The sequence below is a fragment of the Bos javanicus genome, chromosome 4 (genome assembly GCF_032452875.1).
Source record: "Bos javanicus breed banteng chromosome 4, ARS-OSU_banteng_1.0, whole genome shotgun sequence".
In the NCBI taxonomy this organism is placed as follows: Eukaryota; Metazoa; Chordata; class Mammalia; order Artiodactyla; family Bovidae; genus Bos; species Bos javanicus.
The window spans coordinates 29,398,323-29,412,142 of record NC_083871.1 but is presented as its reverse complement, the minus strand read 5'-3'; the positions used below and the strand labels follow the sequence as shown (position 1 = coordinate 29,412,142).

The 13,820-nt window shown below is 35.1% G+C and overlaps 1 protein-coding gene across 4 annotated transcripts in view; it reads left to right on the top strand.

Annotated features, from left to right (window-relative positions):
- Positions 1–13,820, top strand: part of MACC1 (MET transcriptional regulator MACC1) — a 99,698-nt gene that overhangs the window by 59,739 nt on the left and 26,139 nt on the right. For all 4 annotated transcript variants that reach the window (XR_009735815.1, XM_061413668.1, XM_061413669.1 and 1 more), the window contains 3 exons: positions 5,976–6,098; positions 7,628–9,663; positions 13,346–13,534. Coding sequence is in view for 3 of the 4 variants with exons in the window: in XM_061413668.1 (XP_061269652.1) it covers positions 5,984–6,098; positions 7,628–9,663; positions 13,346–13,534 (2,340 nt within the window). In the remaining variant the exon portion in view is untranslated. The remainder of the gene's footprint in view (positions 1–5,975; positions 6,099–7,627; positions 9,664–13,345; positions 13,535–13,820) is intronic.

The window sequence follows — 13,820 nt, the reverse complement described above, 5'->3', positions numbered from 1 at the left end:
CATTCTATCCAAGTACAGAAGAATACACCTTCTTTTCAAGTGCACCTGGAACATTCTCCAGGATAGACCACTTCTTGGGTCACAAATCAAACTCCAGGAAATTTAAGAAAATTGAAATCATATCAAGCATCTTCTCAGACCATAATGCTATGGGACTAGATATCAATTACAAGAAAAAAAAACTGTAAGAAACACAAACACATGGAGATTAAACAACACATTTCTAAATAATCCAACAGGTTACTGAAGAAATCAAAAGAGAAATCAAAAAATTTCTAGAAACAAATGACAATGAAAAAACAACAACTCAAAACCTATGGGATGTAGCAAAAGCACAGCTAAAGAGGGAAGTTTATAACAATACAATACTTCCTCAAGGATAAAGAAAAACATCAAATAGATAACCTAACTTTAAACCTGAAACAACTGGAAAAGAAGAACAGAAAGAAAAAAAATTAATAGAAGGAAAGAAATCATAAAGATCCAAGGAGAAATAAATGAAAAAGAAATGAAAGAAACAAAAGTAAAGATTAATAAAACTAAAAGCTGGTTATTTGAGAAGATAAACAAAATTGACAAAACTTTAGCCAGACTCATCAAGAAAAAAAGAGAGAAGAATCAAATCAACAACATTAGAAATGAAAAAACAGAGGTTACAAAAAACAATGCAGAAATGCAAAGGCTTATAAGAGACCATTATGAACAACTACATGGCAATAAAATAGATAAACTGTAAGAAATGGACAGATTCTTAGAAAAGTTCAATCTTCCAAGACTGAACCAGGAAGAAATAGAAATTATGAACAACCCTATTACAAGCACTGAAATTGAAGCTGTGATCAAAAATCTCCCCAAAACAAAAGCCCAGGATCAGATGGCTTCACAGGAGAGTTCTGCCAAACATTTAGAGAAGAGCTAATGCCTATCCTTCTAAAACTCTTTCAAAAAATTGCAGAGGAAGGAACGCTTCCAAGCCATCACCTTGATACCAAAACCAGACAAAAACAACACACAAAAAAGAAAACTACAGGCCAATATCATTGATGAACATAGATGCAAAAATCCTCAACAAAATTTTAGCAAACAGAATTCAGCAACACATCAAAAAGCTTGTATACCATGATCAAGTTGGGTTTATTCCAGGAATGCAAGGATTCTTCAATATATGCAAATCAATCAATGTGATACACCATATTAACAAGTTGGCAGATAAAAACCATATGATAATCTCAATAGATGCAGAAAAAGTCTTTGACAAAATTCAGCACCCATTTATGATGAAAACTCTTCAAAAACTGGGCATAGAAGGAACCTACCTCAACATAGTAAAGATCATATATGATAGTTCAGTTCAGTCACTCAGTCGTGTCCGACTCTTTGCGACCCTGTGAATTGCAGCACGCCAGGCCTCCCTGTCCATCACCAACTCCCGGAGTTCACTCAGACTCACGTCCATCGAGTTGGTGATGCCATCCAGCCATCTCATCCTCTGTCGTCCCCTTCTCCTCCTGCCCCCAATCCCTCCCAGCATCAGAGTCTTTTCCAATGAGTCAACTCTTCGCATGAGGTGGCCAAAGTACTGGAGTTTCAGCAAATATTATTCTCAATGGTGAAAACTGAAAGCATTCCCCTTAAGATCAGGAATAAGACAAGGGTGTCCACTTTTGCCACTATTATTCAACATAGTTCTGGAATTCCTAGCTACAGCGAACAGTGATGACAAATAAATAAAAGGAATCCATATCAGAAAAGAAGAAACAAAGCTCTTACTGTTTGCAAATGACATGATACTGTACACAGAAAACCCTAAAGATAGTATCAGAGAATTACTAGAGCTAATCAGTGAATTTGGCAAAGTTGCAGGATACAAAATCAATACATAGAAATCACTTGCAATTCTGTATACTAACAATGAATAATCAGAAAGAGAAATCAAGGAATTAATCCCATTCACCACTGCAACAAAAAGAATTAAATATCTAGGAATAAACCTACCTAAGGAGACAAAAGAACTGAACACAGAAAAGTATAAGTCACTATTGAAAGAAATCAAAGATGATATAAACAGATGGAGAGATATTCCATGTCCCTGGGTAGAAAGAATCAATATTGTGAAAATGACTATACTACCAAACACAATCTACAGATTCAGTGCGATCCTTATCAAGTTACCATTGGCATTTTTCACAGAACTAGAACAAAAAATTTCACAATTCATATGGAAATACAAAAGACCCTGAATCGCCAAAGCAATCTTGAGAAAGAATGGAGCTGGAGGAATCAACCTTCCTGACTTCAGATTATACTACAAAGCTACAGTCATCAAGACAATATGGCACTGGCCAAAAACAGAAATATACACCAATGGACAAGATAGAAAGCCCAAAAATAAACCCATGCACCTATGGGTACCTTATTTTTGACAAAGGAGGCAAGAATATACAATGGGGCAAAGACAGCCTCTTCAATAAATGGTGCTGGGAAAACTGAACAGCTACATGTAAAAGAATGAAATTAGAACACTTCCTAACACCATACACAAAGATAAACTCAGAATGGATTAAAGACCTAAATGTAAAACCAAAAACTATAAAACTCTTAGAGGAAAACATAGGCAGAACAGTCGATGACATAAATCAAAGCAAGATCCTCTATGACCCACTTCTTAGAGTAATGGAAATAAAAACAAAAGCAAACAAGTGGGACATGATTTAACTTAAAACCTTTTGGACAGCAAATAAACTCTAAGCAAGGAGAAAAGACAACCCTGAGAATGGGAGAAAATAATAGAAAATGAAAAAACTGACAAAGGATTAATATCTAAAATATACAAGCAGCTCATACAACTCATACCAGAAAAACAAACAACCCAATCAAAAAGTGGGATAAAGACCCAAACAGGCATTGCTCCAAAGAAGACATCCAAATAGCTAACAAACACATGAAAGAAAAGATGCTCAACATCACTCATTGTTAGAGAAATGCAAATCAAAATTACAGTGAGATATCACTTCACTCCAGTCAGAATGGCCATGATCAAAAAGTCTACAAACAATAAATCAGGAGAAGGTATGGAGAAACGGGAACACTCTTGCACTGTTTGTGGAAATGTAAATTGATACAGCCACTATGGAAGTATAGAGATTCCTTTAAAAACTATCAATAAAACCAGCATATGACCCAGCAATCCCACTCCTAGGCATTTAACCTGAGGAAAGAAAAATTGAAAAAGACACGTGTATCCTATTGTTCATTGCAGCATTATTTACAATAGCTAGAATATGGAAGCAACCTAGATGTCCATCGACAAATGAATGGCTAAAGAAGTAGTGGTCATATATACAATGGAATATTACTCAGCCATAAAATGGAATGCATCTGAATCAGTTTTAGTGAGGTGGATGAACCTAGAGCCTATTATACAGAATGAAGTAAGTCAGAAAGAGAAATACCATATTCTAACGCATATATATGGAATCTAGAAAAATGGTACTGAAGAATTTATTTACAGGACAACAGTGGAGAAACAGACATAGAGAATAGACTTATGGACATGGGAAGTGGGAGGAGAGGATGAGATGTATGTAAAGAGTAACTTGGAAACTTATATTACCATATGCAAAATAGATAGCCAACTGGAATTTGCTATATGGCTCAGGAAACTCAAACAGGGACTCTGTGTCAACAAAGAGTGGTGGGATGGGGAGGGAGATGGAAGGGAGGTTCAAAAGGAAGAGGATATATGTATATCTATGGCTGATTCATGTTGAGGTTTCACAGAAAACAGCAAAATTCTATAAAGAAATTATCCTTCAATGAAAAATAAATAAATAAAAAAGTAGTGACAGTTAGAACTGGACATGAAACAACAGACTGGTTCCAAAATGGGAAAGAAGTATGTCAAGGCTGTATACTGTCACTCTGCTCATTTAACTTACATGCAGAGTACATCATGCAAAATGCTGAACTGGATGAATTGCAAGCTGGAATCAAGATTGTTGGGAAAAATATCAATAACCTCATATATGCAAATGACACCATCCTTATGTCAGAAAGTGAAGAGGAACTAAAGAGCCTCTTCATGATGGTGAAAGGAGACAGTAAAAAAGCTGGCTTAAAACTCAGTATTTAATAAACTAAGATCATGGCATCTTGTCCCATCACTTCATGGCAAATTAGATGGGAAACATGGAAACACTGACAGACTTTATTTTATTGGGCTCCAAAATCACTGCAGGTGGTAACTGCAGCCATGATAAAAGACGCTTGCTCCTTGGAAGAAAAGCTGTGACCAACCTAGACAGCATATTAAAAAGCAGAGACATTACTTTGCCAGCAAAGGCCCATCTAGTCAAAGCTATGGTTTTTCCAGTAGTCGTGTATGGATGTGAGAGTTGAACCATAAAGAAAGCTGAGTGCCGAAGAATTGATGCTTTTGAACTGTGGTGTTGGAGAAGACTCCTGAGTGTCCCTTGGGCAGCAAGGAGATCAAACTAGTCAATCCTGAAGGAAATCAATTCAGAATATACTTTGGAAGGACTGATGCTGAAGCTGAAGCTCCAATACTTTGGCTACCTGATGTGAAGAACTGACTCATTAGAAAAGACCCTGATGCTGGAAAAGATTGAAGGCATGAAGAAAAGGAAACTACAGAGGATGAGATGGTTGGATGGCAGCACTGACTCAACAAACATAAGTTTGAGCAAGCTGCGGGAGATGGTGATGGACAAGGAAGCCAGATGTGCTAAACTCCATGGGGTTGCAAAGAGTCAGACATAACTTAGCAACTGAACAACATTCTCCTCTTGCCTTCAATCTTAATATATTTAGGGATTGATTATTTATGCTTTTTGTGAGAAATACTTATTCAGATATTGTTTCAATTTTTTTTTGTAATGTCTTATTTTGCTGATTGATTTGTAGAAGTCTTCAATATATGTTGGAATCCAATCCTTTTTTCGTCTTCAGTCATATATAATGAAAATATCATCTCCCAGTTTTTGGCTTGTGTTTTTACTTTTTGTGAACAATGTCCTTTGCTATATAGGATATCTCATTCTTTTTTTTATGGTTTGCTTTGTGTTTCTGCTTTGCTTAAAAATTGTTTCTAAACAGCATCAAGATAAATCCTTAGACTCTACTTTTAAAATTTTGCTTTTCAGTCTTTAAATCTCTTAGAATAAATTTTTGCATATGATCAATGTAATTTTTTTTCAGCATGAACTATCAATTGTACCATCAGTGTTTATTGAATTATCTATTTCCACACTGCTCTGCCTGCCTATCTCTATCATATATAAATATTACATTCTTGTTTGAGGGTGATACTACTTCTGGGGATATTGTGTGTCTTTAGTATATTTGTATTCCAATCCACATTGTCTTACTTAGCACTTATTTCTAATAAATTATGATATCTGGTATCACACATCACTTCTATCATGTCCTTCTGGATTGTCTTGAATAGTTCTTTGCTTTTCTTCATAATTTTCAAAACAGCCTAAGTTACAAACATGTATGTAATATGTGATTTTTCTTGAACTGCATTGAATTTATAGGAAGATTTGGAGAGAATATCTAGTTTAATGATTTTTTTAGTTTTTCAGTCATCAAACAAGAAATGCTTATTTAGTGGAGTTTCATTTCATTACTATTTTTTTGTTATCCTTGGGTTTTTCATTATTACTTTTTTTATAGTATAGTATCCCTAATGCATTTCTAGGTTTGTTTGTTGCTATTAATCTAGGATATGAGTGTTTTTCAATGGAGTATTAATATCTGTATCAGGATATCTAGTCAAGCATCCTACCAGAAGTAGAGGATCTATGTAGAGTATTTTTATATGTAGTTTTCTATTTAAATCTGTGGATTTCTTTGAGTCTGGTTTCTATGCCAACCTGTTTATATTATCTTATAAGAAATATACATACATATATATAATATATATATATGCCTATATATTGTTTACTTTGTAGGTGGAATAATGTTAACCAGTGAAAAAGCCCATTTTTGGTCAGGAGGAATTTCACGAAGTATGTCTGAAGGAAATCTGTTTGACATGGAAGCCCGAAAATCCTCAAGAAATTGTGATATTACAGGTACAGGAATTTATAATTATTGAAATTATTTTTACCCGTCATGACTAATTATTGGGGGACTACTTCTGAAAAGTGTTACAAACAATTAAGAGAATTGTAAAATCACAACTTTATCATTGAAATACACTATCATTAAAAAGATGAGAAAAATAAAATAGTCAAAATAAAATAAAACATGTAATGATAAGTATTATAAGGAGACAAAGTTCTTTATTAAATGAGCAGTATATGCAGTAAATACAGTGAATTTTGAGGTTAAAGAGACATCTGTAGGTTGCAGTGGGCCAACAAATCCAGTATAAAAGAATTGAATAGATTCTCAGAGGAAATGTAGGTTTTAAGAGAGTTTGAAGGTCCTGGATTTGAAGAAAAGTGTAAAAATAAAAGAAATGCAGCAATTGTTTTTCAAAATGTATCTTAACATTTTTAATATATGACACTTAAAATTAATTTCAATCAATATATAGTTCTATATATAACAAACAAAAATGTCTGAAAGCTTACTTGAACTCATTTTTTCTATTTTAGCTTTCATTTTCTCTAAAGCAGCCACAATTTTACAAAGTCCAAAAGCGAAGTCGCTCAGTTGTGTCTGACTCTAGTGACCCCATGGACTGCAGCCTAGCAGGCTCCTCCGTCCATGGGATTTTCTAGGCAAAAGTACTGGAGTGGGGTGCCATTGCCTTCTCCGAACAGAATCATTATCAATATTTATTGAAAAAGTGATCAAATATAATTTGCTCTAAACAAAAATATTCCAGTATTTTTGAGATATATAGAAATTCATTATAGTTGATATATAAGTATTTGAATGTGTTGCTGATTCTTAAAATATCCACTTTCCAAAGTAACAGCGTATTTCCCTTTTGTGGTGGTAATAAGCCTGTTCTTTGCCATTTTAAACTTTAAAAAGCTCAGTGAATTCCTTCAAGTAGTAAATCTAATGGTGGTCTATTTTTTTCAGTGCTTATTTTCATGAAATGTTCACTTTTAGTTTATTTTTTTAACATTTTAGCTGTGTAGAGATATATTTGATATTTTTCACATATTGAATGTTATCAGGAAATAAAATGTTAAATAAATAATCTAGATGTAATGAGACCAACCACTGTATATTTAGAAAAATCTGGATGATAGACTAAATTATTCTGTTTTTTCAGAGGTACTCATTTATGAAAATGATATATTAAACAAGGCATAAATGTATGTAGTCTGGGTCATTTTCACAAATATGTGTTAAATGATTATTATTGAAATTTCTAAATATTTTTGTTTATAAATCATAGTGTCTTAAGATAAAATAATGTTACATAGAGTCAAAATAACCTGGTCGAACAATTTCTCTTTCCTCTCAACATGAAAATTTGACTGAAATTAACATTGATTTTGTAGTACTTAGACTGGATATCAAAGACAAATAAAAATTCTTCAATTTTTAAGCTATAGTAAAAATTAATCTTGGTTGTATCTCAGAATGCCATTTCATCTTTGTTTTGCTTTATTTTGGTTTAAATAACACGAATGTCCAGATCCAGGTTTGCCTCTTGATTGGCCAGAGGATTTCACACTTCATGGCAGTAATGCTTCCAGTGCTACAAATCCATTCTGGAATGAACTGTCTGCATCAAACCCATTTTTGGATGATATAACTCAGCTAAGAAATAACCAGAAGAGAGATAATATTTCTATCTTGAAGGAAGATCCTCTTCTTTTTTTTAGAGAAATAGAAACTGGAAACTCTTTTGATTCCTCTGGTGATGAACTTGATGTGCATCGGTTGCTTAGGCAGTCTTCCTCAAGGAAATCTGGAAGATCTAAAAGTGTTTCAGAACTTTTGGACATTTTGGATAACACAGCACATGCCCATCAGAATATACATAACTTTGACCAGATCTTAGAACAAGACTTAGAATGGCTTCGAAATGATCGAGAGGCTTATAAAATGGCTTGGTTAAGTCACCGCCACCTTGCCCGTTCCTGTCTAGATTTGAGTACAATTAATCAGAGTCCTGGATGGGCCCAAACACAAGTTGCAGAGACTACAGTAGTTTGCAAATTAAACCACCAAGGAGGGTCAGTACAATTACCTGAATCAGATATCACTGTTCATGTGCCCCAAGGCCATGTAGCTGTGGGAGAATTCCAAGAAGTATCTCTAAGGGCTTTTCTAGATCCTCCACAAAAGCTTAACCATGACTTTTCATGCACCATAAGCCCACTGTTGGAAATCATGTTAGGCAACCTTAACACAATGGAAGCCATTTTGCTGGAGATGAAAATTGGGGCTGAAGTGAAAAGGGATCCTTTCAGCCAAGTCATGGCAGAAATAGTGTGTTTACAGAGTCTGGATAAAGAAGGCCCCTTCAAAGCATTAAACAACTGCTACATTTATAAAGACACCATCCAGGTCAAGCTAGTAGACTTAAGTCAAGTGATGTATCTAGTGGTTGCCGCACAAACTAAAGGTACTCAATCACCAGTTGCCACCATTTGGGATTATATCCACAGAACAATTTCAGTTGGAATTTATGGACCCAAATATATCCACCCCAGTTTCACTGCTGTTTTCACAGTTTGTGGACATAGTTATATGCCAGGAAAGCTTACTATCTCTGATATTAAAAAAGGTGGGAAACCCAACACATCTCCAGTTGTGTTTCAGCTCTGGGGGAAGCATTCCTTCTTACTTGAAAAGCCACAAGATTTAAATATATCTGTCTTATCCTGTGATCCTGATTTTGAAGTAAAAGCAGAAAGAAAAAGGAAAGAAGTTAAGCAAAAGCACTTGCAATCAGGTCAAGCAGTTCATCAACAATTTTTCTTCTCTTTAGTTGACTCCAGAGAAATGCACTTGTTTGTTTTCTGTGTTCAGGTGGAGCCTCGCAGTGGTAGGCCAGTTACACAGTTCTTTATAACTTCACCTGATCCAGCTCCGAACCTAAAAAGTCTGTCAAATCTGCCAAGTGATTTGCAGAAGAAGAAGGAAATCAACTCTTCTCCCTTATTACCAACTGTGCATGTTAAATATCCTACATTTCAAGACAAAAAATTGAACTTTACCAGCTATGGAATAACCCAGAAGACAGTGATAAGACAAAATAAGATTGAATACTTACTTGAATATTTCAAAGGGGACACAGTAGCTCTTCTTGGAGAAGGTAAAGTAAAAGCCATTGGACAGTCCAAAGTGAAAGAATGGTATGTGGGAGTCCTGAGAGGTAAGATTGGACTTTTACATTGCAAAAACATCAGGGTGATTGCAAAGGAACAAGTAATGTCTATGTCAGATAATGTCTTCACAACCCGGAATCTTCTTGAACAAATTACCCTGCCTCTTAAAAAACTGACTTACATCTACTCAGTTGTCTTGACCTTGGTATCAGAAAAAGTGTATGACTGGAAAGTTTTAGCTTATGTCCTAGGCTATTCACATCTGGCACTAGAAGACTTTGATCAACTACAAGCAGACAAAGAATCAGAAAAAGTTGCTTATGTTGTAAAGAAGTTAAAGGAAGATTGCCATGCAGATAGAAATGCCAGGAAGTTTCTTTATGAACTTACTGTGGTGAGTATTGCTTGATCACAGGAATTTACTTACTGTAGAGAACTTTATTAACTTGGCAATACTTATAAGTAAACATATGAGAGTAGTTTCTCAAGTTAATTGAAGTCACTACAGAGCTTTGCGTACAAGATCATATAACTAGTTTCTTAGATTTGACATTCAACTGTGATTTTCCCAGAAACTAGGCCCCCAAGGATCATCCTTTAATGGAAGATTAAAGATTCTGTTTGTGCTAAAACATAACAATTAAGAGATCCTTTTTTTCTCTCTCAAATATTTAGATAGCTCTTAAAATATCAGAGGAGTTCCAATTACATGAAAGTAAATAAGACAAAACTGAAACAAAACTACTTAACTTGGGCATTGTTGTAGACTCACTTTTTAGTGTTTTTAAGACATATCACCGATGTCCTTAACTTTAGCAATTTAACATTTGTCTTATGTATGTGGTGCATCACAATCCAAAAGTGATATTGCTAATTCTCTTCTTAATCTTTATGTTTTAATAGTACTCTAAGAATCCTGTTTTTTTCAACATAGCATTCACCCCAGTGTAAGGCTCAGCAGAGAACTATAAAAAACATGAAGAACTGTTTTGCCTTGTATTTGGATATTCAGTAATTTATTAAAAAAAATCAAGAGCATATTTCTAAAAATGGCTAAAATGTGACTGTATAAATAATAATAATGATATATACCACTTTCCTAAGGATCTCTATATATTTGGCACTGTGCCCAGCACTGTATACATACTCTTTCACTTGGCCATTTTAACCAACATACAGGATAAGTCTAGTTAGTATCTCCTTCTTCAAATAGAGGAAACAGAGTCTTGGGAGGTTGGGCAACTTGCCCAAGATCTGCCATTTGGTTAGTATCAAAGATGGGATTTGAAATCTTTTTGGTTCCAAAGCCACACATAAAACCACTATATTTCCCTGAAATAAAGTTTTTAACAATGTACATATATATATATATATATAAAGATATTTAAGTATGTGTATTGGTGTGTAGTAAGTATCATTATAACTGTGAAACTGGTGGCCTATAAGAGATGAGTGGTTCATGTTAGGTGAGGCAGATTCATGTAGAGGAGTCAAGTTTTAATCAAAGTGCAAAATGGGAGAAAACATTTTTGGCAAGGGGTTTATTCTGTGATGTTAACAATAGCTAACATGATATAGGGTATACATACATATATATATATATATATATACACACACACACACTATATGTGTATAGTATATATATACTATATATATTTGTGGGCTTATGGGCTTCCTGGGTAGCTCAAATGGTAAAGAATCTGCCCGCAGTGTGGGAGCTCTGGGTTCAATCCCGGGGTCAGGAAGATCCCCTGGACAAGGGAATGGCAACCCACTCCAGTATTCTTGCCTGGAAAATTCCATGGACAGAGGAGTCTGGTGGGCTATAGTTCATGGGGTTGCAAAAGTCAAGTAATGACTGAGCGACTAACACACACACAGATACTCTTCAATTGTTTTTATGATTCTACAGTGATACTGAGAAGGGTAAATTTTTAAAACCCAATATGCAATTAAATAGGTGGTTTTATGATGGTGTGATGCATCCTCACTTAATCCGGGGTATTTACAGTCATTGGCTGATCTACCTGGTTGAAGCTGCACATGCATTTTGCAATAGCTCATGACCTCTCATAGCTTGTGTTCAGCATGGACCCATGAAAATTTGAACTGAAAATTGCTTTCTTGTTTCTCTTTGTGGCAGAAAAGTTTATATTGACCAAATGGTCTTAAAGTTTAAGCTGGGTTACACTTACTCTATGTTAGTGTATGATAGTTGAGTCACTTTGGTGACTGACTAGACAGTGCTGGTGGAGAGCTCGTTTAAGGGAGTAGTTCCTACAATTTCATGTTGTGCCTCAGTGGAGGCTTCAAAATTTCTGAAAGGAAAGAGCTAAGGCCTAGTTATCTAACCAGAAGATGATGAAGCATATGGTATAGATGCTACCTCTTGAAACTTTATTTGTATAGTGAAAAGTGAAAGTGAAAGTCATTCAGTTGCTTCCAACTCTTTGCAACCCCATGGACTATACAGTCAATGGAATTAGGAGTACCTTTTTCTTGGATTGTATACTTGGGATTCCAGCTTGGAGTAGCTGGAAATGAACTTATAAAGATTGTGGGTTACAATTTCCTTAATCATATCTAGACATTAAGACTGTCTTTATGTATTTTGGAATTTGACACTCTAAGAACTTCAGCATCTAATTCAACTTTCATAATGATTTTAGGGGGTTAGATGGGGTAGTATTACTATCGTATCCATTTTAAAAGTCATTAAATAGAGACATTTTGTGATTTATCTAAATTCCTATTCTTTGTGGAGTTGGATTTTAAACTTAGGTTTTATAACTTTTAAGTGCAAATTTATTTTCCTTAAAACAAGGAACTGGGATAAGCTAAACCCACTCCACAGTTTACTAAAGGCACCCTCAGGGGCCTGCTGTCAGCACTGCTTCTCCCTGAGGTCACAACTCCTCTCCATAAATTTACAGATAAATATAGTCCATGTATAGAGATCATGGGTAGTTCTCCTAATGCATCCATAAGAATGAACATTCCTTGGACTTTAACAGTTGCTTCACTCAGTCATTCATTTTTACTTATTGTTTCATAATGAAACAATAAGTAAAAAGCTTTTAAGTGCCATTAAATGATGAGGGACTACTGAACATTTTTATTTGAACAGAAAAGAAAGATAGATAAATCTCATCTTGTACTTTAGAAATATATTCAAGACAAAAGAGAAACTCGTAGACTTGTTTGAAACATGCGTGGCGACTGACAAAGCTCAGTGCTTAATTAAGGAAGAAAAAAGAGTCTGAAGGTTTTCTCTTTTGCATCGTTGAAACCTAAGTGTTTTATATTTGATACCTTGTGATTTAAATTTAGCATTAACTACATTGATGGTACGGAGAAGGCAATGGCAACCCACTCCAGTACTCTTGCCTGGAAAATCCCAGGGACGGGGAGCCTGGTGGGCTGCCGTCTGTGGGGTCGCACAGAGTCGGACATGACTTGAAGCGACTTAGCAGCAGCAGCACATTGATGATAAAGGAAGAGAGTTAATTTTTTAAGTTATTAATAGCAATAGCTTTGTTGAAGGTTGTCTAAGTTTCTCATTTTTATGCAACACATATAATTCTGGGGAGTTTTAAATCATATTTTGATTAAAAAATTAAGTAGTATTTACCGACAGCTGTGTGCTCACTCTAGAAATCCTATAGCCAGTCCTCTGGAAGGAAAGTAATTACTGTTTGTATAGTGAATAATCATGGGTTAATAAATTATTAACTGCTAAAACCTCAGGGTATCTTTGGAAGTGGCTAATTCAACTTCCCCCTTTGGTAATTAAGGATATTAAGAGACATATTAGTTGAGTGGTTTACTTAAGGCCCTATAATTAGTTACCAAGTTAGCCCTGAAACTCCCCTTAATTCTGATCTAGTTTGTATCCTCTGTACTTTGCTTGTTGGATTTGCTTAAAAGTAAATCAACTCTTTGAATTTTAGAAAACTCAAATATATGTGTGGTGAAAAAAAGGATGCCAGTTTCCAGAATATGTAATAACAAATTTAATTTCTAGATAAAAGTTCAAATTATTTGCTTTAAATTATGACATGTAGTTGTTGCTGCAGGCTCTGCTGAAGATTGATTGCCAAGGATTAGTAGTGCATCTTGTCCAAGAGGCTGCTATTCTGACTTCAGCTGTCAAGCTTGGGAAAGGCTGGAGGGAACTAGCTGAAAAGTTAGTGCGACTCACAAAGCGACAGATGGAGGCATATGAAATTCCTCACCAAGGAAAATCTGGAGATTTGGCTGTAGAGGTAAGATTTCTGTTCATCTAGGTAGTAAAAAACTGCAGACAAAGTAAATCAAATGCAGTCAAGAGTCCACTGCATATACTAACTGACTGAGGGAGTGTCCTAAAGGATCCACTCACTGAAATCACTGAATCTACAACCATTGATGTTATCTGAAATATACTCATGTCACTCTTTAACGGTATTAAGAACCTTTAAGATATATTGATGTTTCCCCTACTGGATTGCATATGGCCTTTTATCAAATAAATTGACCAAATGAGATAGGCAGTTGTTATGAAGGGCTATA